This window comes from Thalassophryne amazonica, chromosome 14, assembly GCF_902500255.1.
Source record: "Thalassophryne amazonica chromosome 14, fThaAma1.1, whole genome shotgun sequence".
NCBI lineage: Eukaryota > Metazoa > Chordata > Actinopteri > Batrachoidiformes > Batrachoididae > Thalassophryne > Thalassophryne amazonica.
In genome coordinates, this window is record NC_047116.1 from 78844532 (window position 1) to 78872024 (window position 27493).

Sequence of the window (27493 nt, forward strand, 5' to 3'; positions counted from 1 at the left end):
CCTGCGGAGGTACACACTACAGATTAGAAATTACAAATTAAATACATCAATGTTCACACTCATTATTTTAAAAGTAATCTATGATGAATGCTTTATCTTTAATGAAACAAATGATCTAGAAGTATAAATTGTAATCTTTGATCTTATGTTTCCTTTTTGTATATTTTATAAATCATTTATGATTCTTCGGCAAGAAGTCGTTATTTCTTCTGCGCGATAGCTGACTTTTCTTGGTTCCGTGAAACTAATTTTAAAAACAATTTGATTCGATACAGCTTTCACAATACGACTATGGGGATCGATGATGTATCTTTACACCCCTTTTACAAAGGCAAACCCAGCATTCATCTGTGTTGGTGCTGCAGCAGTACGTCCACATAAGTTGAACGCTGATGAGCGGTGTGTTCTTTTCTTCTTGACCAATGAAGTCCTGGTCTATTTACAAAGTCATGTTTTAATATTTTGATGATTTTTAACATACAGATGAGCTTTTGGATTTTGAAGTCTGTCCACATTGATTTCAGGCGGGTATATAGTCGCAACCTGCAACATGCTTGTTTGGTTGCTCCACATAAATTTTCAATATTCATTGAGACAATCATAATTATTGATGTATATATGCAACCCCCCCCCCCCCCCCCTTAAAAGGTGTGCATTATGCACAAGAACTAAATGGTTCTTCAATACAAAGGAAAAAGACAACATTATGATAAACGAGAGACATTATACTTTCCCATTAATTCATTGCCCATGATTTTACATACCCCCTGCATATTATACACTAGTTATTATAGTAAACTCGTAATGGAATCTCCCAAAATATCGCAAGATTTCAGGATGTGATTAGTGTAATTCTGAGTGGGAAAAAAAAAATCGGATTTTCCCAAATAAAATCATTAAGTCTGTGAGGAAAAACGACTCAATTTTATAGGGAAAACTCACTTTATGAAATTACAAAGTCAGTAATTTGTCATAAATGAGGGTATAATTACAAATTTGCAAGAAAAACCTCAAAAAAAATTTCCCCCCCTAAATCACATCACTTCACTTCACACCACTGATGCTGCCATTTGCAGATGCACGCACGCACGCACGCACACATGCGCAGTTTAGTATATTAGGAGGCTGAACACTTGAGTATTGAATGTCTGCAGTTGTTGCCGTATAAATGATCATAATTCCACACTTCCATAAAGAACTAAAATTCCTGAGTCAGATTAAGGTCAGCGGACAGCACGGTGGCTTAGTGGTTAGCACTGTTGCATCACAGCAAGAAGGTCATGGGATTGATTCCCACCTGTGGCCTTTTGTGTGGAGATTGCATGTTCTCCCCGTGTTTGCGTGGGTTCCCTCCGAGTGCTCCAGCTTCCTCCCACATCCAAAGACTTGCAGGTTAGATGTACTGGAAACTTTAAATCATCCGTAGGTGTGTATGCAGGTATGAATGTGTTTGTTTGTCTATATGTAGCTTTGTGACAGATGTGCTGGGATAGGCTCCAACCCCCACCCCCCACCCCCGTGACCCTTAATTGGAGTAAAGCATCTATAGAAAATGGATGGATGGATGATGGATGGGTTAAGATCAGCAGCAACATTGACTGAACTTAACCACATGGACCGTCTCTCTGCAGTTTTTAAAATTTGTAAGACAGAAATGACTTTCTATGAACTGATGGGGTGATCACATGACCAATGCTATAAGATAGCAGAGGTCATAAAACCTTAAAGCATTGTTTGCCAGAGTGGGTAGTGCTCTACCTCCATCTACTGGCCGACAGCTGCCATACCTACTAAGGCCAAAATTTCCACTTCCCAGAGAATGTTGTCCCTTCATATATTTTTACCTCACCGCTGGCTGAAGGGAGATTATGTCGGGGTGATTTCCGTCTGTCTGCCTGTTCGTCCGTCTCCAAAAAGGTATAAGCGTTCTGAAATGATCTCCTCTCACATTTGTAGAAGGAATTTCTTGAAACTTAGTGCAAGTCCTTTTTATAGTTTGTTAATACACATATTATCATATCATTCAAGTTGGGCTCATTTTACCAGCGTTATGGACCTCGATTAACAAATCTAGACTCCATCAGTTTCATGCTTGGGTGCTTGTATTATGAAATCATAAATCATGAATTGTGCTCTCAGAGCAGTCTTGTTTTAAACCAGGATAAGGCATATTTCCAGTGACGGCAGCCCAAATATCCAAAACGATTCCATTGGTCAGTTATAAAGAATCCCTGGTTTCCATCATGAATATAACATATATGGGGTGTTGTGTAAAATTTTAAAATGAATTGAAGCAATGTTTTGGGGTTAATGCATGAAGCTATTTCAGCTTGACTTTCGTAGCATCTCACCGTCTTGTGGGGAACAGCAATGGTGAAAAATATATATATTACTGGTGATATTCAGTAACATTGTCATTTTTCCCCTTTGTCTATTTGTGTACGTCTGTCTAGTGTTCACTGTGGCCTGACACCCTTAATCTCAACAGTAGCAGCAGCACACTATCTCCGGCTTACCACAGCTCCCCAACCTCATGTAGTTTCACAGATGGGTGAGTCAGAATTTCTTGGACCATACTTGTTGTGTGCAGCAGTACTGTATCACTGCAAAGTTGTAGATTAAAAGTGGACTGCACAGTACTTTGGTCAGCCGTCCAAACCAGGGTTCAAGCTAGAACCATTTTAGTGCCGGATAAATTACGTGATCGTGGCCGGGGGTGCAGGGGCCCCCAGCGGGGGCCAATAGGCAAAGCCCCCTGAAGCTATACGGTTTTATACCTCTAAAATGTTATTGACAAGCCCTGTTTTAACCAATTTTGAATGGTTTTAGATGCATTGAAAGCAAGAATAATAAACAAACAAAAACATGACATTTATGTTGTAATATTTGTAAAACCAAAGTTCTTTATAAAATGTTTCTGTCAAAGTCTAAGTTAATAAAATAAATAACTATGAAAAGGTTAAAAACACATTAATATGTGTTGGGCATATAGCATGTACTCATAAGATGAAAAAAGTGTTACTTCAACTGTTGGTTTTCAGTAGTTGTTCAGTTCCTGAGAAGTAAAGCCATATGTGGTTTACAGCACTGATATTAATCAATCAATCAATCAACTTTTTTCTTATATAGCGCCAAATCACAACAAACAGTTGCCCCAAGGCGCTCCATATTGTAAGGCAAGGCCATACAATAATTATGAAAAACCCCAACGGTCAAAACGACCCCCTATGAGCAAGCACTTGGCAACAGTGGGAAGGAAAAACTCCCTTTTAACAGGAAGAAACCTCCAGCAGAACCAGGCTCAGGGAGGGGGCAGTCTTCTGCTGAGACTGGTTGGGGCTGAGGGAAAAAACCAGGAAAAAGACATGCCGTGAAGGGGGGCAGAGATCGATCACTATGATTAAATGCAGAGTGATGCATACGGAGCAAAAAGAGAAAGAAACAGTGCATCATGGGAACCCCCCCACAATCTACGTCTAAAGCAGCATAACCAAGGGATGGTCCAGGGTCACCCGATCCAGCCCTAACTATAAGCCTTAGCGAAAAGGAAAGTTTTAAGCTAATCTTAAAAGTAGAGAGGGTATCTGTCCTCCCTGATCTGAATTGGGAGCTGGTTCCACAGGAGAGGAGCCTGAAAGCTGAAGGCTCTGCCTCCCATTCTACTCTTACAAACCCTAGGAACTACAAGTAAGCCCGCAGTCTGAGAACGAAGCGCTCTAATGGGGTAATATGGTACTACGAGGTCCCTAAGATAAATGGGACCTGATTATTCAAAACCTTATAAGTAAGAAGAAGAATTTTAAATTCTATTCTAGAATTAACAGGAAGCCAATGAAGAGAGGCAACACGGGTAAGATATGCTCTCTCCCTGCTAGTCCCCGTCAATACTCTAGCTGCAGCATTCTGAACCAACTGAAGGCTTTTTAGGGAACTTTTAGGACAACCTGATAATAATGAATTACAATAGTCCAGCCTAGAGGAAATAAATGCATGAATTAGTTTTTCAGCATCACTCTGAGACAAGACCTTTCTGATTTTAGAGATATTGCGTAAATGCAAAAAGGCAGTCCTACATATTTGTTTGATATGCGCTTTGAATGACATATCCTGATCAAAATGACTCCAAGATTTCTCACAGTATTACTAGAGATCAGGGAAATGCCATCCAGAGTAACGATCTGGTTAGACACCATGCTTCTAAGATTTGTGGGGCCAAGTACAATAACTTCAGTTTTATCTGAGTTTAAAAGCAGGAAATTAGAGGTCATCCATGTCTTTATGTCCTGTAAGACAATCCTGCAGTTTAGCTAATTGTGGTGTATCCTCTGGCTTCATGGATAGATAAAGCTGGGTATCATCTTGCGTAACAATGAAAATTTAAGCAATACCGTCTAATAATACTGCCTAAGGGAAGCATGTATAAAGTGAATAAAATTGGTCCTAGCACAGAACCTTGTGGAACTCCATAATTAACTTTAGTCTGTGAAGAAGATTCCCCATTTACATGAACAAACTGTAATCTATTAGACAAATATGATTCAAACCACCGCAGCGCAGTGCCTTTAATACCTATGACATGCTCTAAGTCTCTGTAATAAAATTTTATGGTCAACAGTATCAAAAGCAGCACTGAGGTCCAACAGAACAAGCACAGAGATAAGTCCACTGTCCGAAGCCATAAGAAGATCATTTGTAACCTTCACTAATGCTGTTTCTGTACTATGATGAATTCTAAAACCTGACTGAAACTCTTCAAATAGACCATTCCTCTGCAGGTGATCAGTTAACTGTTTTACAACTACCCTCTCAAGAATCTTTGAGAGAAAAGGAAGGTTGGAAATTGGCCTATAATTAGCTAAGATAGCTGGGTCAAGTGATGGCTTTTTAAGTAATGGTTTAATTACTGCCACCTTAAAGGCCTGTGGTACATACCAACTAACAAAGATAGATTGATCATATTTAAGATTGAAGCATTAAATAATGGTAGGACTTCCTTGAGCAGCCTGGCAGGAATGGGGTCCAATAAACATGCCGATGGTTTGGACGAAGCAACCAATGAAAATAACTCAGACAGAACAACCGGAGAGAAAGAGTCTAACCAAATACCGGCATCACTGAAAGCAGCCAAAGATAACGATACATCTTTGGGATGGTTATGAGTAATTTTTTCTCTAATAGTCAAAATTTTGTTAGCAAAGAAAGTCATGAAGTCATTACTAGTTAAAGTTAATGGAATACTCAGCTCAATAGAGCTCTGACTCTTTGTCAGCCTAGCTACAGTGCTGAAAAGAAACCTGAGGTTATTCTTATTTTCTTCAATTAGTGATGAGTAGAAAGATGTCCTAGCTTTACGGAGGGCTTTTTTATAGAGCAACAAACTCTTTTTCCAGGCTAAGTGAAGATCTTCTAAATTAGTGAGACGCCATTTCCTCTCCAACTTACGGGTTATCTGCTTTAAGCTACGAGTTTGTGAGTTATACCACGGAGTCAGACACTTCTGATTTAAAGCTCTCTTTTTCAGAGGAGCTACAGCATCCAAAGTTGTCTTCAAAGAGGATGTAAAACTACTGACGAGATACTCTAACTCCCTTACAGAGTTTAGGTAGCTACTCTGCACTGTGTTGGTATATGGCATTAGAGAACATAAAGAAGGAATCATATCCTTAAACCTAGTTACAGCACTTTCTGAAAGACTTCTAGTGTAATGAAACTTATTCCCCACTGCAGGGTAGTCCATCAGGGTAAATGTAAATGTTATTAAAAAAATGATCAGACAGAAGGGAGTTTTCAGGGAATACTGTTAAGTCTTCTATTTCCATACCATAAGTCAGAACAAGATCTAAGATATGATTAAAGTGGTGGGTGGACTCATTTACTTTTTGAGCAAAGCCGATAGAGTCTAATAATAGATTAAATGCAGTGTTGAGGCTGTCATTCTCAGCATCTGTGTGGATATTAAAATCGCCCACTATAATTATCTTATCTGAGCTAAGCACTAAGTCAGACAAAAGGTCTGAAAATTCACAGAGAAACTCACAGTAACGACCAGGTGGACGATAGATAATAACAAATAAAACTGTTTTTTGGGACTTCCAGTTTGGATGGACAAGACTAAGAGACAAGCTTTCAAATGAATTAAAGCTCTGTCTAGGTTTTTGATTAATTAATAAACTGAAATGGAAGATTGCTGCTAATCCTCCGCCACGGCCTGTGCTACGAGCATTCTGACAGTTAGTGTGACTCGGGGGTGTTGACTCATTTAAACTAACATATTCATCCTGCTGTAACCAGGTTTCTGTTAGGCAGAATAAATCAATATGTTGATCAATTATTATATCATTTACCAACAGGGACTTAGAAGAGAGAGTCCTAATGTTTAATAGACCACATTTAACTGTTTTAGTCTGTGGTGCAATTGAAGGTGCTATATTATTTTTTCTTTTTGAATTTTTATGCTTAAATAGATTTTTGCTGGTTATTGGTAGTCTGGGAGCAGGCACCGTCTCTACGGGGATGGGGTAATGAGGGGATGGCAGGGGGAGAGAAGCTGCAGAGAGGTAAGACCACAGCTCTGCCTCCTGGTCCCAACGCTGGACAGTCACAGTTTGGAGGATCCAAGAAAATTGGCCAGATTTCTAGAAATGAGAGCTGCTCCATCTAAAGTGGGATGGATGCCGTCTCTCCTAACAAGACCAGGTTTTCCCCAGAAGCTTTGCCAATTATCAATGAAGCCCACCTCATTTTTTGGACACCACTCAGACAGCCAGCAATTCAAGGAGAACATGCGGCTAAACATGTCACTCCCGGTCTGATTGGGGAGGGGCCCAGAGAAAACAACAGAGTCCGACATTGTTTTTGCAAAGTTACACACCGATTTAATGTTAATTTTAGTGACCTCCGATTGGCGTAACCGAGTGTCATTACTGCCGACGTGAATTACAATCTTACCAAATTTACGCTTAGCCTTAGCCAGCAATTTCAAATGTCCTTCGATGTCGCCTGCTCTGGCCCCCGGAAGACAATTGACAATGGTTGCTGGTGTCGCTAACTTCACATTTCTCAAAACAGAGTCGCCAATAACCAGAGTTTAAGAAGATGGTATGTTCCTTCTGGGGTCCACTCCAACAGGAATTTATGTAACTGGGGCTGCAACAGGTGAATGTGGCAACACGCACAGTTTTTCCTATCACAGCCTGTCCTTCAGAGCTGTCAGACAGATTTACCATACAGTATTATACTGTTTGTATTTCTTTCTGAATAATGGAGATGATGTCCAAAACATATTCAGAGTTGCAAATGTTCGTGTATCCATCCTCCAACTTGGCTACAAAGAACTGGCTGTGAAAGTCAAGATTTGTATTAACAATAATCTGTTGGGAAAGTGTAATGACACGGACCCAAAACAGGGGGCGTAAATGAACGGACAATAGATGAGCCAAAAATACAACACTTTACTGTTGCGAAATGTGCACAACGAGAATACAGACAAACATAGAATTTGGATCACAATCAAAATATGCAAGGTGACGTGTGGGTAGGCTCGAGGATAGGAGAAGTCCGTCCCGAGTAGAACCGGATCCCACACGATTTCCACTGCCACCGAACCCGAAGGATACTGGAGCCGCCAAGTCCTGAGTCCCCAGGTGGTCACCGTCTCCGACTGTCGGATCTGGTACTGCTGGCAGGAAGCAGAAGACAGAAGTAATGAGTGTGTGAAAAACACACCCAGTAAACAGTCAGCAAGTTCTTCTTGTAATAGTCGGGTGGGAAAGACACCTCCACCTCAAACACTGAAACAACAAACGTGCAGCGCCTGACTACTTATCCGGGTTGGTGTGAGGAGAGAAGAACGTCGTCTCTGTTACGATCCACAACCCCAGCCTCCAGCTGTTGATAGGTATCAGGTACGCCTGCAAAGTATTCAGAATAACTGTTTTGCACCAAAAACGGCTGAGAGTTTTACCGTGAAGGTAGATGATATCTCGGCGATGAGGTGGAGATGTCGTCCGGCTTTTGTGTGTGTGGGTGATGACCAGGTGATTGGTGACAACTGTCACCCCGGCTGTTCCTGTGAGGCGGCAGCGCCCTCTCGTGCCTGAAGCCCGCACTTCAGGTAGGGCGCCCTTTGGTAGTGGGCCAGCAGTACCTCCTCTTCAGCGGCCCACACAACAGGACCCCCCCTCAACGGGCGCCTCCTGGCGCCCGACCCGGCTTGTTGGGATGGCGATGGTAGAAATCGGCCAGGAGGGCCGGATCCAGGATGAAGCTCCTCTTCTCCCAGGAGCGTTCTTCGGGTCCATAACCTTCCCAGTCCACCAAGTACTGGAAACCCCAGCCCTTCCGGCGGACGTCCAGGAGCCGACGCACAGTCCAAGCCGGCTCCCCGTCGATGATCCGGGCAGGAGGCGGCGCCAGTCCGGGAGCACAGAGGGGTGAGGTGTGATATGGATTCACCCTGGAGACATGAAAAACCGAGTGGATCCGAAGTGAAGCTGGGAGCTGGAGCTTCACTGCAGTAGGACTGATGACCTTGAGGATCTGAAATGGTCCAATGTATCTGTCTTTGAGTTTTGGGGAGTCCACTTGGAGAGGAACGTCCTTCGTGGAAAGCCATACCTCCTGCCCGGGCTGGTATGCAGGGGCCGGGGAACGCCGGCAATCTGCATGGGCTTTGGCCCTCATCCGGGCTTTCAACAAGGCAGAACGGGCGGTGCGCCACACCCGACGGCACCTCCGCAGGTGGGCCTGGACCGAGGGCACACCGACCTCTCCCTCCACCACAGGAAACAATGGGGGCTGGTACCCCAGACACACCTCAAATGGGGAGAGTCCGGTGGCAGAGGACACCTGGCTGTTATGCGCGTACTCGATCCAGGCCAGATGTTCACACCAGGCCGTCGGGTGCGCGGACGTCACACAGCGCAGGGCTTGCTCCAGTTCCTGGTTGGCCCGTTCTGCCTGTCCGTTGGTCTGCGGGTGATACCCGGACGAGAGGCTCACGGTGGCCCCCAGTTCTCGGCAGAAACTCCTCCAGACTTGAGAGGAGAACTGGGGACCTCGATCCGAGACGATGTCCACGGGTATCCCATGCAGACACACGACATGGTGGACCAGGAGGTCTGCTGTCTCCTGGGCCGTAGGGAGCTTCGGGAGGGCTACGGAGTGGGCCGCCTTGGAGAATTGGTCCACTATCGTGAGGATGGTAGTCATGTCCCGGGACGGCGGGAGGCCCATGACGAAGTCCAGGCCGATGTGGGACCAGGGGCGATGGGGCACAGGTAATGGCTGGAGGAGTCCCTGTGCCTGTTGGTTGTCAGCTTTTCCCCTGGCGCAGGTGGTGCAGGCCTGGACATAGTCCCGGACATGGGCTTCCATGGATGCCCACCAAAAGCGCTGCCGGACCACTGCCACGGTCCTTCGCACCCCTGGATGGCAGGAAAGTTTGGAACCGTGACAGAAGTCCAGGACGGCAGCTCTGGCCTCTGGTGGGACATAGAGGTTCTTCGGTCCGTTCCCTGGGTCCGAGTTCCGTGCCAGGGCCTCCCGGATGGTCTTCTCCACGTCCCAGGTGAGGGTGGCCACGATAGTGGACTCGGGTAGGATGGATTCCGGCGGATCCGACAGCTCAGTTTTGACTTCGACTTCGTGAACCCGGGACAGGGCATCCGATCTTTGGTTCTTGGTCCCGGGGCGGTAGGTGATCCGGAAGTCAAAACGCCCGAAGAACAATGACCAACGGGCTTGCCTGGGGTTCAGCCGCTTGGTGGTCCTGATATAATCCAGGTTCCGGTGGTCTGTGAAAACCGTAAATGGCACCGCGGCTCCCTCTAACAGATGTCTCCACTCCTCAAGAGCCTTTTTCACCGCGAGGAGTTCCCGATTGCCCACGTCATAGTTCCGCTCAGCTGGGGTCAACCTGCGTGAAAAATAGGCACAAGGATGGAGTATCTGATCGGACTCCCCGCTCTGGGACAGCACGGCTCCTATCCCTGAGTCTGAGGCATCCACTTCAACCACAAACTGGCGGCTAGGATCGGGCTGCACCAGAACTGGTGCAGTCAAAAACCGGCGTTTCAACTCCCTAAACGCGGCCTCGCACCGATCCGACCAGGTAAATGGTACTTTGGAGGAGGTCAGAGCTGTCAGGGGGCTAACTAGCTGAGTGTAGCCCTTAATGAACCTCCTGTAGAAATTCGCATAGCCGAGGAACTGTTGCAGCTTCCTGCGGCTTGTCGGTTGGGGCCAGTCTCTCACCGCCGCAACCTTGGCCGGATCAGGGGCGACGGAGTTGGAGGAGATTATGAACCTCAGGAAAGACAAAGAAGTGCGGTGGAACTCGCACTTCTCACCCTTTACAAACAGCCGGTTCTCCAACAACCGCTGCAGGACCTGACGTACATGCTGGACATGGGTCTCAGGATCCGGGGAAAAGATGAGAATATTGTCTAGGTATACGAAGACGAATCGGTGCAGGAAGTCCCGCAAGACGTCATTTACCAAAGCCTGAAACGTCGCGGAGGCGTTGGTGAGGCCAAACGGCATGACCAGGTACTCAAAGTGACCTAATGGGGTGTTAAATGCCGTCTTCCACTTGTCTCCCTTCCGGATCTGAATCAGGTGGTACGCATTCCTAAGATCCAACTTTGAGAAGATTTTGGCTCCATGCAGGGGCGTGAACACTGAATCTAACAGGGGCAATGGGTATCGATTGCGAACCGTAATCTCGTTCACCCCTCTGTAATCAATGCATGGACGGAGTCCGCCGTCTTTCTTGCCCACAAAAAAGAAGCCAGCACCCATCGGGGAGGTGGAATTTCGGATCAGCCCGGTAGCTAATGAGTCCCGGATGTAGGTCTCCATTGATTCGCGCTCTGGGCGTGAGAGATTGTACAGCCTGCTGGACGGGTACTCAATGCCCGGGATCAAATCAATGGCGCAATCATACTTATGGTGCGGGGGAAGAATGAGTGCCAGATCTTTGCTGAAGACGTCAGCAAGATCGTGGTACTCGGCTGGCACCGCCACCAGATTGGGGGGACTTTAAGCTCCTCGTTAGCGGTCGAACCGGGCGGAACCGAGGATCCTAGACATTCCCGGTGACATGTTTCGCTCCACTGAGCCACAACCCCAGATGGCCAATCAATCCAGGGATTGTGTTTGATCATCCATGGGAAGCCCGAAATCACGCAGGAGGTAGAAGGAGTCACAAAAAACTCAATCTCCTCCCGATGATTCCCAGACACCACCAGAGTCACAGGTAGTGTCTTGTGTGTGATTAAAGGGAGAAGGGTGCCACCTAGTGCCCGCACCTTCAGTGGCGAAGGAAGCGCCACCAGAGGGAGCCCTACCTCCCTTGCCCATCTGCTGTCCAGCAGATTCCCTTCTGACCCCGTGTCCACCAGTGCAGGGGCCTGAAGGGTTAAATCCCCACTCAGGATTGTAACTGGGAGTCGTGCAGAAAGACGGGTTTGTCCCACGTGAATTTCTTGACCCACCCTTAGCCCAGTTTCTAAGAGCGGCGTTGGTGTTTAACCGTTTGGGGCAGTCTCTCTGCTGATGCTCGCTTGAGCCACAGCTAAAGCACTCTCCATGGGCCAGCCTCCTTTGTCTGTTAGTGGCTCTGACTTTAGCCATGCTCGTGTCCATAGCATCGTCAGCAGGGGGAGCTGTCGCCACACGGAGCACTGAGGCAGTGGAGCGTGGGGAGGGCGGTACCCTTTCGGACCCGGAAGGGAGAGGGACGGCGCGTACCCGACCACGCCCTTCGTCTCGCTCCCGACGGCGTTCCTCTAGCCGATTGTCTAATCGTATGACCAGATCAATAAGTCCATCTAAATCCCGCGGCTCATCCTTAGCCACCAAATGCTCCTTCAGGACTGATGACAGTCCGTTTACGAAGGCGGCGCGGAGTGCAGCGGTATTCCAGCCGGACCTCGCAGCCACGATGTGGAAGTCGACCGCATACTCAGCTGCACTCCGACACCCCTGTCTCATTGACAGCAGCGCTGTTGAAGCATCTCGCCTCTGTTTGGGTGATCAAATACTGTTTTGAACTCCCTCACAAACCCAGTATAAGAGGTAAGGAGCCGTGAATTCTGCTCCCAGAGTGCCGTAGCCCAGGCGCGTGCCTCTCCTCGAAGCACATTAATTACATAAGCCACCCTACTGGCGTCTGACGCGTACATCACGGGACGCTGTGAAAAGACGAGCGAACATTGCATTAAAAAGTCCGCGCACGTCTCCACACAACCCCCGTACGGCTCTGGGGGACTTATGTATGCTTCAGGGGATGGTGGTGGTGGTGGTGGTGGGGGGGGGGGGGTCATTGAATGACCAGTGGAATGTCTATATTCGGCACCGGGTCAGCAGGAGGAGGAACTGCAGCAGCGCCCTGAGCGCGCGCTTTCACCTGCGCGGTGAGAGCCTCCATCCTGCGATTGAGGATGACGTTCTTCTCGGTCATTAGATCCAACCGAGCAGTAAAGGCGGTCAGGAATGCTGCAACTCACCAATCACGCCTCCTGCAGACGGCTGTGCACCCTGCTCTTCCATTGGCTGTCCAACAGATGGTTGACGCCCCTCTGGATCCATGACGATGGCCGAGATATCCTGTTGGGAAAGTGTAATGACACGGACCCACAACAGGGGGCGTAAATGAACAGACAATAGATGAGCCAAAAATACCACACTTTACTGTTGTGAAATGTGCACAACGAGAATACAGACAAACATAGAATTTGGATCACAATCAAAATATAAAAAACACACCCAGTAAACAGTCAGCAAGTTCTTCTTGTAATAGTCAGGTGGGAAAGACACCTCCACCTCAAACACTGAAACAACAACGTGCAGCGCCTGACTACTTATCCGGGTTGGTGTGAGGAGAGAAGAACGTCGTCTCCGTTACGATCCACAACCCCAGCCTCCAGCTGTTGATAGGTATCAGGTACGCCTGCAAAGTATTCAGAATAACTGTTTTGCACCAAAAACGGCTGAGAGTTTTACCGTGAAGGTAGATGATATCTCGGCAACAAGGTGGAGATGTCGTCCGGCTTTTGTGTGTGGGTGATGACCAGGTGATTGGTGACAGCTGTCATAGTTGATGAGTGACAGCTGTCACCCCGGCTGTTCCTGTGAGGCGGCAGCGCCCTCTCGTGCCTGAAGCCCGCACTTCAGGTAGGGCGCCCTTTGGTAGTGGGCCAGCAGTACCTCCTCTTCAGCGGCCCACACAACATAATCCATATATTTATCAATCAAGTCAATCAATCAATCAATTTTATTTATGTAGCGCCAAATCACAACAAACAGTTGCCCCAAGGCGCTTTATATTGTAAGGCAAGGCCATACAATAATTACGTAAAAACCCCAACGGTCAAAACGACCCCCTGTGAGCAAGCACTTGGCGACAGTGGGAAGGAAAAACTCCCTTTTAACAGGAAGAAATCTCCAACAGAACCAGGCTCAGGGAGGGGCAGTCTTTTGCTGGGACTGGTTGGGGCTGAGGGAGAGAACCAGGAAAAAGACATGCTGTGGAGGGGAGCAGAGATCAATCACTAATGATTAAATGCAGAGTGGTGCATACAGAGCAAAAAGAGAAAGAAACACTCAGTGCATCATGGGAACCCCCCAGCAGTCTAAGTCTATAGCATCATAACTAAGGGATAGTTCAGGGTCACCTGATCCAGCCCTAACTATAAGCTTTAGCAAAAAGGAAAGTTTTAAGCCTAATCTTAAAAGTAGAGAGGGTGTCTTTATCAACACATATATACATACCTACATTATGTACCATATTTTCTGGACTATAAGTTGTATCTACCCAAAAATGGGGCAAGAAATGTGTGTGTGAGTGTCTAAGTTCCATTGGTCTATAAGTCACATTTAGTTTTGAAACATGGTACTACTGCTTCATGCAATAAGCCTTATTACTACTATCTTTTACAAATGACTGCTACTATTGCTTATAAATATTTTATAGAAGATTTTCAAATGTTTAGTGACATTTTGTGACATCCCCAAATTCACTTACATGGAGAGAATTTAACTAGAAAGATATAACACATTTTTTATTACCCCAAATTTAAAAAACAAACAATTATTAAAACAGCAAACATGGTGGAGGTAATGTGGTCATATAAATGCAAACCGTACACTTATCTTCTGTTGTTGCCCCAAAATAGAGCCCTTCTGGGATAAAGTGAACTCTGTGATAAATGATGTGTTTGGGTATATGATTACCAAGAAGTGCTCCACCCTGTATCTGGGGAAGGGTAAAGTTGAACTGAAGGAGGATAACTATCTGGTTAAAATTCTTCTCACGGCTGGCACGAAGGCCATAACAAGAGAGTGGCTTCCTTCAGACCAAACTAGCAATAGACAATGACTAGATATGTGTGATGGAAAAATTACTTATTCTTTAAGTTTTTAATAAGATGATTGTAATAGGAAATGGTACAAATTTATGAGATTTGAAAAAAAAAAGACACTGACATTTAGACGGAGTCTTTCCAGTGAACTTTAATTTCTTTTTTCTGTTTTGCTCACTTCAGGAGCACAACACAACTCTGGACACTGCAATGGTTGGATTATCACATGGAAATTAATTTTTATTTTGGGTGACAGGATTTTAACCACAGGCTGCCGGTTTCAGCTTCACGTCCATGTCCGCGCTGTGAAACACTCCTGGACCGCTGTGGGAGGTGAGATTCATGTTTATTAATGCTGTCACGGCCTGGCACAACAGTTCCATGTCATATCTCCTGCAGAGTTAGAAGGCGATCATTTATTACAAGGTGAGATCCGTTCAGCTCTGAGCCTGACGCATGCAATGATGCATTACTGCGCACCACAGAGAGATGCAGCTGCCGTGTAATATGCAGTTATGATGGAGACAATATTCACATTATTTACGTCACCCATGGGAAGGAATGGACAATTATCTGTACTGTAAGGTCTATTGTGGATTTAACAGCCTGTTCAGATTTGTGGTGGTGTGCGCACAGTTGCGCACGGTGCTTTTGGTTTGACCTTACTTGTGTGAAGCACCTTGAGGCAGCATTGTTGTGATTTGGTGCTCTACGAATAAAGTAAATTGAATTTAAATATTTGGATGCTCAGATATTTTGATGCAGCTCCACTTTAAGCTCATGCTAAAACAGAATGCAGATTGTTTCCTTTTTTTGAACGTATACCAGAGCAGTGGGGATGAACAGCAGAGCTTGCAGAATTTCTGTTTCCATTAATGATTGCTGTTCTCAAGTCAGTTCATACATGGCCAAGATCGATAAATTGCTGGCACTTTGGCTCAGTCGTCTGACCTCAGGTATAACTTCAGGACTAACAGTTTCTCAATTACCATTGTTGTTTCAGCAGTGTTGGCAGATGCAGCTGGTAGTTTCCATCTGAAATGCTGTTCAAAAAAATACGCCTCAGAGCACGGCGCGACGTCCCGCTCTGTGGGAACTACTTAAAGCGACATTAACACTCCATAATCTCTCATCAGCCGTTAAAATTTTCACCGAAAACCAGCTGAATTTCTCGAATGGTGTCCACTTCGATCTGCCTCACAGGTTCTGAAAAAATTTTGATAAAGCAAAGCGCCAGTCTCTCAGCAAGTTGTTAGACAAAGGAATTCCGACGGGAGGGGTGGACCACTCCTCACTCAAAGCCTGCCCACAGGCGAATGACGTAACCGACAGGCGTGAAAAAACTCACGCATGCGCACGAGGGTTCAAGGTTGGCTGATGTAATCTCACGTGATTCAAATCCATATAGTTTTTGAAAAAAATAAAAAGGTACGTTACTTATCTCACAGACCTCGTATATAACCTGTGTGTTCCTCATGCTCTGGGCCTCCACCACAGGCCTGGGAATTTGAGGGTTCTGCACAGTATCTTAGCTGTTCCTTCTCGAGTGCAGTCCTTTGATGAACCTTTGATGTTGTGCCTGGAATTTGCTAAAGCTACTCTTCCAGTTTTGGGGTTACAGCTATTACTACTTGGACCACTTTGGACTTTACCTTCCATATCTGCTCTAGTTGCTCCTTCAGCCTTTGGTGCTTCTCAGTTTTTCTCATGCTCTTTCTGATATTGCTGTCAGCTGGGATTGCTGCATCAATCACAACTGTGGTCTTCTTTTCCTTGTCAACCACGACTATGTTCTGGTTGGTTGGTTAGCACCTGGTAGACTTTCTGGAATTTGAAGTCCCACAGGTCCTTATCCCTGTCGTTCTCAACCACCTTCGGTAGTATCTCCCATCAGGTCTTGCAGTCCTTACCCTACAGCAACAAACCCAGTTAATTTGCCCTGCCATGGCCACCCTGAAAGACCTTCTCCTCCAGGGGAGTGACAAATGCCTGCAGTATCCTAAAAATGGAGATAGTTTGATTATTACACGCCTGTGCAATAATCATGCTGTCTAATCAGCATCTTGATATGCCACAGCTGTGAGGTGGGTTGGATTATCTCAGCAAAGGAGAAGTGCTCACGAACACAGATTTAGACAGATATGTGAACAATATTTGAGAGAAATAGGTCTTTTGTGTATGTAGAAGCTGTTTAAGATCCTGACATTGACTTCTATTTATGTAACTGCAGACTCATGGAACCAATATATTTCATGTTGTGTTGTCAGTTTTATTTTATTTGTTAATATACATCCATTCCTATATTTAAGGCCTGCAACATTTTCCACAAAAAAAAAAAAAAAAAAAAAAAAAGGTTCAGGTCAGGGCAGTTTATTCTAAATGTAAGAATTAATTAATTTTACAGCCAGTTTTCTTGAAAAATGTCAGAGGATGAAAACATGAACATTTATCTCCAAATCACTGACTGTTTCTTAAACTTCATTTACATCAATCATTCAGAAATACAAACTGTGTGGTACTTTATGATAAATCTGTGTCAGGTAGGTAGTTCTCAAAAAATTAAATGTCCATGCTGGAAGGAGACAAGTGAGGGAAGCCAACCACGTCACAACTCTGGAAGAACTTTTGGCTTCTTTGAGTGTGAGTGGAGAAACTGGGAATAGTGCAACATTCTTTCTTTTTAAAATTTTACATGTAGTCCTAATGTTTGTTATGTGTCAGACGCGGTCAGAGCACCGACCCAGCGTTTGACAGGACCCAGCATAAAATAAGCAGAGCACGGTTCAAAAGATAACAGAATTTAATAATCATAGTGAGTTTAGTGATAAACAACCAAAAATGTCCGCGGTCTGGTGAGGTGAAAACACGGCGCGCTCTCAGCAGCGCAAACGGTCCGGAGCCACAGCAGTTCGGACCCAGGGACCCCGCCGACACCCCCCAGGTGGCCGCGACAAACCGAGTCTGTGAAGAAAGAAAACATGAGGTGAGTCCAACACTCTCCACCCAGAGAGACACAGCTCAAAGGTGCACACAATCAGCAAACATTTCCTGGCTTAAATATATATCAGCTTCTCACCCTGCAGGCACGGAACAACTCAGTTCAAATCTCCACTGCAGCAGAAGCTGATTAGACAATTAGCATAACATGACAGCTCAATACAACAAGGTGTGAGGGACACCAAATCCACTGTCATTATTTCATAAAAGTCACCAAAACCAAATTACCTCAGGAAGTGTGCTGAAGAGCGTGAGACCTCACCCAATCCTCCTTCACAGACTGTGGCATCAAACCTGGAGCGGTCTCTGCATCCGTAATGGTGAGATTGTTCTCCTGACGTCGATCTCACACGTCTGCTCACAAGGTCGTGTCTCTGGCAATCACACACTGTGCATTCAAGGTTTAAGTGCAGCAATCTCTGATCAAGACAGAATACACCACAGCTGTGAGCCCTGATGACCTGCACGTGAAAACAAGCCTCAGGTGTTCAGGGTGAGGTCCTAATACTCAGCCACTCAGTCCTGAATGCATACCACTTGGTGGGAGAAACAGAAAACAAAAACCAAGCCAGCCAAACACCCCAGCACATAACAGTTTCTGGTTTGTGGTTGTTTCTGTTGCATTTCTGAAATGAAAGAATTGCTATAAAGGAAAACGTTAACATTTTATTGTTTTTTTAAAACTTTGTACAACAAATGAAAACACCAAACTCTTATAAACAAGGAAAAAATACACAAGCGTGCAGGCAAACTTTGATATAAACTGAACAAAACAATGCAGGCTTATTTGACTCCACCTATTTGTTAAATAAATAAGAATAAAATAAGAGGTACTCATTTCGACATAAATAAGACATATAGCTGCAGCCTCATGTCTTTGAAAACCAACATAAAAAAATCAGCAGCTTGTATTTTTATTTTGACTCTAGTTCATTTTTGTGTGATGGAAGTCATTCTGTTTTTTTCTCCTCAGTCACATTTTGCACTTGAACATAAAATCCAACTACATTAGCTCAAGATCTACGAGGTATCTTATAAAACTAACTGGCAGTTTTATAAAAAAAAAAAAACTATATGGATTTGATTGACATGCGATTACACCAATCATACTTGAACCCTCGTGCGCATGCGTGAGTTTTTTCACGCGTGTCGGTGACGTCATTTCCCTGTGGGCAGGCCTTGAGTGAGATGTGGTCCCGCCCTCTCGGCTGAATTCCTTTGTTTCACACGCTGCTCGAGACGGCGCGCGTTGCTTTATCAAACTTTTTTCTGGACCTGTGAGGAATATCCGAGTGGACACTATTCGAGAAATTCAGCTGGTTTTCGGTGAAAAGTTTAACGGCTGATGAGAGATTATGGGGTGTTTCTGTCGCTGTAAGGACTTCCCACGAAGCGGGACGTCCTGCAGCACTTCCAGGCGCCGTCGTCGACCTGTTTCAAGCTGAAGTCATCCTAATTTAAGGCTCTGTTGACCCAGGACGTCGTGAGAGAACAGAGAAGATTCAGAAGAGGCCGGCATGAGGACTTTACGCGGACATTCCACTGTTTAAGGACATTTTGTAATGAAAGACGTGCGCGCAAATTCGCCGAGTCGTTTCCGTGATGACTCGGCAAATCTGTGTGCGCCGCGACAGGAAAAACACCTCCGTGTTGAAAACCATTTGTAAAATTCAGCTGGCTTTGGATGGCTTTCAACAAGTGAGTAACTGAGAAATTGTTTAACAGCTTGGGCATGTTCCAACTTGTCCGTTAAGGTTTCCAACGGAGGTGTTTTTCCTGTCGCGACCCCCCGCGGTCGGGTCCGGCCCGACATGCGACTCTGCCCGCATGTTCTTTCATTACAAAATGTCCGTTAACAATGGAATGTCCGAATAAACTCCTCATGCCGACTTCTTCTGAAAGTTCTCTGTTCTCTGACGACTTCCTGGGTCAACAGAGCCTGAAATGTGAAAGTTTTCAACTTAAAACGGTGAGATGCTGTCACCTCGAAGCGCAGATCGCCGTCAGGCGCCGTGGGCCGTCCTTACGGCAATACTACCAGACCAAAATCTCTCATCAGCCGTTAAAATTTTTACCGAAAACCAGCTGAATTTTTCGAATGGTGTCCACTCAGTTGTGCCTTACAGTTTTGAAAAAATTTTGATCAAACAAAGCAGCAGTCTCTGAGCCATTCCTAAACAATGAAAAAATCGACAAGAGGGTGGGCGACTCCTCACTCAAAGACTGCCCACAGGCGAATGACGTAACCGACAGGCGTGAAAAAACTCTCGCATGCCCACGAGGGTTCAAGCATGTCTGATGTAATCACACGTGATTCAAATCCATATGGTTTTTGAAAAAATAATAAGGTCGGATACTTTTCTAATAGACCTCGTAAAATAAATAACGTTGGAAAAAAACAGCCTATTAAAGTTATTAGCTGATTAGAGTTCAGAGCTTAATGTGATTTCTGCTTCTGAACATCACTGCAGTTTCTCAACATGTATGCGTGATTTTATTCAGTGCATTCATATTTTTAAGGAATTTTGATGATTTTTGTGTGTGTGTTTGTGTGTGTGTGATGATGATACAAATTGACATCAATGTCATCTCATAAATTCAGTATAATTGTCACTGATGTGCACACATGTAAACAGGATGGCATCGTGGGTACCAGACCGGTACTGAAACTGGAGTGAGGAAAAACGCGGCGCCACAGTTTTGTTTTTTACTTAACATGTGTTCCAGACTTGGGCTAAAATCCTCCCTCTCTGCTCCGCGCTTGCTGTCTCACATGCACTGATGTACTCACCCTCACTCAGCAGAATGTAGTGTCCGAGTCCACAAACAAAGTTCTCACCTTCGTGAAGACACTCTGCATGATTGGTTGCCTGTTACATCATAGGATCACTCAGTCTGAAATCCTTTCATTTTTTCAATTTAAAAAATGCTGCTGCACAGGAAGAAAAAAAAGATTCAAAGACATGGATTCTAAGATTCAAAGCCTTTAGGTACCGGGAGCCACTGTGGACAGGTTAAAGAGCCACATGCAGCTCCGGATCCGCAGGTCGCTGACCACTGACCTCATCTCATCTCATCTTCAACTGCTTATCCGGGATCGGGTCACGGGGCAACAGCTCCAGCAGGGTACCCCAGACTTCCATTTCCCGGGCCACATTAACCACCTCCGACTGGGGGATTCCAATGTGTTCCCAGGCCAGTGTGGAGATATAATCTCTCCACCCAGTCCCGGGTCTTGGTCTCCTCCCAGATGGATGTGCCTGGAACACCTCCCTAGGGAGACAGCCAGGGGGCATCCTTACCAGATGCCCAAACTACCTCAGCTGGCTCCTTTCAACACCAAGGCCCTATTCCAAGCTCCTCATGGATAACCAAGCTTCTCATCCTTTCTCTAAGGGAGACACTAGCCACCCTCCTGAGGAAGCCCATTTTGGCCACTTGTACCTGCAATCTATTTCTTTTATTCATGACCCAACCCTCATGACCATAGGTGAGAGTAGGAATGAAAACTATCCAGTAGATCAAGAGCTGGTTCCACAGGAGAGGAGCCTGAAAGCTGAAGGCTCTGCCTCCCATTCTACTCTTAAAACCCTAGGAACTACAAGTAAGCCTGCAGTCTGAGAGCGAAGCGCTCTATTGGGGTGATATGGTACTAAGAGGTCCCTAAGATAAGATGGGACCTGATTATTCAAAACCTTATAAGTAAGAAGAAGAATTTTAAACTCTATTCTAGAATTAACAGGAAGCCAATGAAGAGAGGCCAATATGGGTGAAATATGCTCTCTCCTTCTAGTCCCCGTCAGCACTCTAGCTGCAGCATTTTGAATTAACTGAAGGCTTTTCAGGGAACTTTTAGGACAACCTGATAATAATGAATTACAATAGTCCAGCCTAGAGGAAATAAATGCATGAATTAGTTTTTCAGCATCACTCTGAGACAAGACCTTTCTAATTTGAGAGATACTGCGCAAATGTAAAAAAGCAGTCCTACATATTTGCTTAATATGCACATTGAAGGACATATCCTGATCAAAAATGACTCCAAGATTTCTCACAGTATTACTAGAGGTCAGGGTAATGCCATCCAGAGTAAGGATCTGGTTAGACACCATGTTTCTAAGATTTGTGGGGCCAAGTACAATAACTTCAGTTTTATCTGAATTTAAAAGCAGGAATTAGAGGTCATCCATGTCTTTATGTCTGTAAGACATTCCTGCAGTTTAACTCCCGGTGGCAGGTTTCGCTCCACTGAACCACAACCCCAGACAGCCAGTCAATCCGGGGATTGTGTTTTAACACCCATGGAAAACCCAAAATCACTCGGGAGGTAGAAGGTGTTACATAAAACACAATCTCCTCCCTGTGATTCCCAGACACCACCAATGTCACTGGCTGTGTCTGGTGTGTGATTAGTGGAAGAAGGGTGCCATCTAGCGCCCGCACCGACAATGGTGATGGTAAGGCCATTAGAGGGAGCCCAACCTCCTTTGCCCATCTGCTATCCAGCAGATTCCCCTCCGACCCTGTGTCCACCAGTGCTGGGGCGTGAAGGGTTAGATCCCCACTCAGGATCGTGACTGGGATTCGTGCAGATCGTCGGGGTTTCCCCACGTGGGTGTTGTGACCCACCCTTAGCCCAGTCTCTAAGGACGAGTGCTGTTGTTTTGACCGTTTGGGGCATTCTCTCTGTGTGTGCTCGGTAGAGCTGCAGAGAAAACACTCTCCACGGATCAGCCTCCTTTGTCTCTGATCTGATCGCTTTTTGGTCCTGCTCGTTTCCATAGCAACGTCAGCAGGGGGAGCTGTTGTCACGTGGAGAGCCCTGGCAGTGGAGCGTGGGGAAGTCGGCTTCCTTTCGGACCCGGGAGGAAGAGGGACGGCTTGTGCCTGGCCACGCCCCACGTCTCGTTCCCGTCGGTGTTCCGTTAATCGGTTGTCTAACCGTATAATCAGGTCGATAAGCCCATCTAAATCCCGCGGCTCGTCCTTCGCCACCAGGTGCTCCTTAAGGACCAGAGACAGTCCGTTTACAAAGGCGGCGCGGAGCGCAACAGCATTCCAGCCGGCTCGCGCTGCCGCGATGCGGAAGTCGACTGCATACTTCGCTGCGCTCCGACGCCCCTGTTTTATCGACAGCAGCACACTTGAAGCGGTCTCGCCTCTATGAGGGTGGTCGAACACCTGTCAGAACTCCCTCACAAACTCAGTATAAACCGTTAGGAGCCATGAATTCTGCTCCCAAAGCGCCGTAGCCCAGGCGCGTGCCTCTCCTCGAAGCAAATTGATCACATAAGCCACCCGGCTGGCGTCTGCTACGTACATGACGGGACGCTGTGAAAAGACGAGCGAGCACTGCATCAAGAAGTCCGCGCACGTCTCCACACAGCCTGGCATGGGGAGTGAAGCTGCAGAGAGGTGTGTAAGACTACAACTCTGCTTCCTGGTCCCAACCCTGGATAGTCACGGTTTGTAGTGTTTAATAAAATTGGCCAGATTTCTAGAAATGAGAGCTGCTCCATCCAAATTGGGATGGATGGCGTCTCTCCTAACAAGACCAGGTTTTCCCCAGAAGCTTTGTCAATTATCTATGAAGACCACCTCATTTTTTGGACACCACTCAGACAGACAGCAATTCAAGGAGAACATGCAGCTAAACATGTCACTCCTGGTCCGATTGGGGAGCGGCTCAGAGAAAACTACAGAGTCCGACATTGTTTTTGCAAAGTTACACACCGATTCAATATTAATTTTAGTGACCTCCGATTGGCGTAACCGGGTGTCATTACTGCCGACGTGAATTACAATCTTACCGAATTTACGCTTAGCCTTAGCCAGCAGTTTCAAATTTCCTTCAATGTCGCCTGCTCTGGCCCCCGGAAGGCAATTGACTATGGTTGCTGGTGTCGCTAACTTCACATTTCTCAAAACAGAGTCGCCAGTAACCAGAGTTTGATCCTCGGCGGGTGTGTCACCGAGTGGGGAAAAACGGTTAGAGATGTGAATGGGTTGGTGGTGTACAGGGGGCTTCTGTTTAGGACTACGCTTCCTCCTCACAGTCACCCAGCCGGCCTGTTTTCCCGGCTGCTCGGGATCTGCTGGGGGGCAGCTAACGGCGGCTAAGCTACCTTGGTCCGCACCGACTACAGGGGCCTGGCTAGCTGTAGGATTTTCCAAGGTGCGGAGACGAGTCTCCAATTCGCCCAGCCTGGCCTCCAAAGCTACGAATAAACTACACTTATTACAAGTACCGTTACTGCTAAAGGAGGCCGAGGATTAACTAAACATTTCACACCCAGAGCAGAGAAGTGCGGGAGAGACAGGAGAAGCCGCCATGCTAAACCGGCTAAGAGCTAGTAGCTGCGCTAAGCTAGCAGATTCCTAAAAACACACAAAGTGAATAATGTGTAAATAATTTAGAGGTGATTCAGCAGAGGGAGTGCTTTAGTTACGGCACGTGAAGATTACACTGTGAAACAAATCGTTATCTACAAGTAGTTATCTAGATCAATCTAACTACGCAGATTAAACAGCTAACAGATACAGCAAAACACCGCTGTGCTCCAGAACAGGAAGTGATAGCCAACCACCAGTAGAGTGCAGTTCTCTACTGGTGGTTGACTACAGACTACACCTCAATATCCTGTCCATGAATATCACAAACAGGATTGATGACAAGACACATCCCGATGGAGGCCAACCCCCACCGGAAACGAGTCCGACTTACTGCCGAGAACCTAAACAAACACAGCTCTCGCTTTTTGAGTACAGAGATTGGATGGCCCTGAGAAGGGACCCCCTCACTCCATACTACCGCAGCACCTCCCACAGATCTCCCCATGATACGCCTTCTCCAAGTCCCCAAAACATATATAGACTGGATGGGCAAACTCCCAGGCCCCCTTCAGGATCCTTGTGAGAGTGAAGATGGCCAGGACAGAAACCTGCATTGTTCCTCTTTAATCCGAAGTTCAACCCCTGACCTATGCTAAGTAATAGATACTACATACTCAATACTAAGGATTCTTACATTTACTTAGACGTTTGTGCCACTGCAGACAGGGTTCATCCTGATGTTTCACGTTTTGTGTGGTGAACTTTTTTTCATTCATTAGTGCACTTCTATTTCAGGCCTGCAACATGTTAAAAAAAGAATAAAAAGTTGGGATGGGGAAAATTGGGGCTGGTAAAGACATAAAAAAATTACATGATGGTGTTATTTCAAAGGTGATGTGAACAGGCGATTGGCATGAATCAGTATTTGGTTCAAAATCAAAATCAGTGTCCAAGAATGCTGAGTCTTTGAGGAGTAAAGATGGGCAGAGGATCTCCAGTTTGTCAAACGTGTGACAAAGTCATTGAAATGTTAAAAATGTTCCACAAAGAATGATTGAAAAGGATTTCCATATTTCTCCTCCTACAGTTCATGATATCATTAAATGATTCAAGGAATCTGGAGGAATTTCAGGGTGTTAAGGTCAAGGGTGTAAGACCAACTTGAACACCTGTGATCTCTGATCCTTCAGATGGTACTGCTTCAAGAACCATCATTCATCAATAGCTGATATAACCATATAGGCAAGGGATTACTTTGGGAACCCTTTGTCAAGCACTATAATACAGAGTTACATTCACAAATGCTACTTAAAATGTTACTGTGTAAAAAAGAAGCTGTATTTTAACCTTGTGCAGAAGCAGGATGAACTTTTTTTTACCTCTGGGGCATCAGGTTGGACTATCACACACTGGAAAAGTGTATTGTAGTAAGACAAATCAGTATTCCAGATCTTATTTGAAAGAAATGGGTACTGTGTGTTTTGGACCAAAGACAACAAGGACCATTAAGACTACTATCATCAACAGGTTCAAAGGTCAGGGTCTGTCATGGTATGGGGTTGTGTCAGTGCCCTTGTCAAAGGTAATGTACATTAATGCAGAAAAATACAGTGAGATTTTAGAGAAACATATGCTGTCTTCAAAATGACATCTTTCCTATGGAAGTCCACACATTTTTCGACAAGACAATGCAAAATCATTTTCAACACACATTACGAGTACATGGCTGTAGTAGAAAAGGACAAAGATACTGGACTGGCATGCCTGAAGTTCTGACCTGTCCCTTATAGAGAATGTGTGGCAAATTGTGAAATGAAAAATATAACAACAATAATGTGTTGTGTTTGCAATAACTTTACAAAGTGGTACATGCTTTGGAGTCTCAACTTTTTTGTAATGTGTACAGGAATTAATGTATATTAAATGAAATGGAGGTGGCCACACAAAATATGAAATATCAATTATGAAATATAAATTTCACTGGCTGCAGTGAAATAACTGCAAGTACAACTTTTCCTCTTACAAAAGAACTGCTTATACAAGTATTTTGCAAACTTTGGTGCAAGTTTGTGCTGTCATCTCCTGAAATGTGTGCTACCGCACGCACGTCTGGGTGACAATATGGCGTGATGTTTGCCAAACTCTATTGTGGCACTGCAGTAAAGTGTTAGAGCGCCCCCATGAGGGCTTAGCATACCATGTCACTCAGCAGTAGAGCCTCCTGTACATGCAACATGCTCCAGAAGCACCTCAGAACATGTCAGCACTCATAAGTAGAACAGTAAAATGCTAGAAGTGCAAACAAAATACTCATCCAGTCACCACAATGATTTTTTTTCTTCTTCATTTACATGTTTTTGTAGCAACAGCTCTCCAAACCAGCAGGAGGACCTGCTCATGCCCGGCTGCTCTGATGTAAGTAACAGATAACAGTGCAATATGAAAGTGTTAATGCCGTTGCTCTCTTATTCCTTTTAGGCCATTATTTGGAGACAGTGGATGCTCTGCTGCTATACTCATTTCAAGGACTCTTCTTCTTTTTGATATGTAGCACCTTGTGCCATCGTCCTCGCTGCAGGACACTCAGCAGTGGCTGCACCGTCACAGGTTCACGCCTTTCTCAAGGCTCTTCTCCAGCTTCACAGGTAACAAGGGTCAACATTGCATGAACTAGTTAGGCAAATGGAGTGACTCAACCATAGATGGTGTGCAGGTGACGCCACGGATCATGTGATTTGTGGTCACACAGCCATACTTGACGGCAACTTCCACATTGCATGAACGGCAAATGTGCTCTTTCACTTTATTCGTGACTGTCTACACAAATTATACCAACATGGTGTTTCATTGCTGTGCATACAATTACATGAGCCATCAAAAGAAGGGGTCCAGGGTTCATTTTTTTTTATCATTTTCCTGCTGATAAAGAGTGGTGTGAAACATGACCGTTGTAAAGTTCTCCATCGCATTTTTCTGGATTATGCTTTTTCTGGATTAATTTGTCCCTCAATGAGCTCTTCTTTCTTTAATCAATTAACCTCCAAACCAAAGGTAAGGTGTACAATTTCCTCAATGGATTATGGGTCATTTGGGCGACTTTGTAGTTTTTTGACTCCATGTTGTGAAGTTCTTCATATTTGTGGACTTTTCTGCCAAATGTATTTGATCCATGATTGAAATGTAATTACTGTGCACACTGCAAAAACTTTAAAATATGACGGGAGAGGAAGGAGTGAAACCGTAAAATTGACAAATCACAGCTTTTTGCAGTGTCCAAATTATTTAGTCCAACTGTGGGCTGTGTCTGAGCACGGTTTGAAAAAAATAAATGCCCGGGCTTTGAATAAAGGAAATATGGTACCTGCTTTCCTCGATTTGGCAAGTGTCAGTGCTGAACTTCAATTTCGTACCTCTGTTACTGGGCACATCCAGACTGCTCTGTCTGATATATGCAAGGGGTTTTTAATGGAAATACATTGCAATCGGACAGGACATTTGTCCGATGTGAGGGAAAAACCATTATATACCGTGTTTATTACATGAAAAACCATACAAAACATTGGGACTTTCGACCAGTGAGTGTGAGCATCCAGTTTATACGATGAAGGTTTAGGCGATTACTCTAGCTTTTATTACAGAGATGTCATCAGTAACCTGATTAATGACCACATTCTGCACCCATCCAGCTGCAAAGAAGCTGTAGGCATCCAAACTTTTATGTCTTCAGGGCTTCTCCTGTGTAGGGTGATGGAGTGTTGATAAAGAAGTTGAAAATGTCTGGATACCACACATCTGGCGTC

The 27493-nt window shown here is 45.3% G+C and overlaps 1 protein-coding gene across 1 annotated transcript in view; it reads left to right on the top strand.

The window, feature by feature from the left end:
- The window catches only part of tfcp2l1 (transcription factor CP2-like 1), an 81899-nt gene that overhangs the window by 29932 nt on the left and 24474 nt on the right, over nucleotides 1-27493 (top strand). The window contains exons 8-10 of the mRNA XM_034187295.1: nucleotides 2454-2551; nucleotides 26057-26108; nucleotides 26245-26338. Of these exons, the coding sequence (XP_034043186.1) occupies nucleotides 2454-2551; nucleotides 26057-26108; nucleotides 26245-26338 (244 nt within the window). The remainder of the gene's footprint in view (nucleotides 1-2453; nucleotides 2552-26056; nucleotides 26109-26244; nucleotides 26339-27493) is intronic.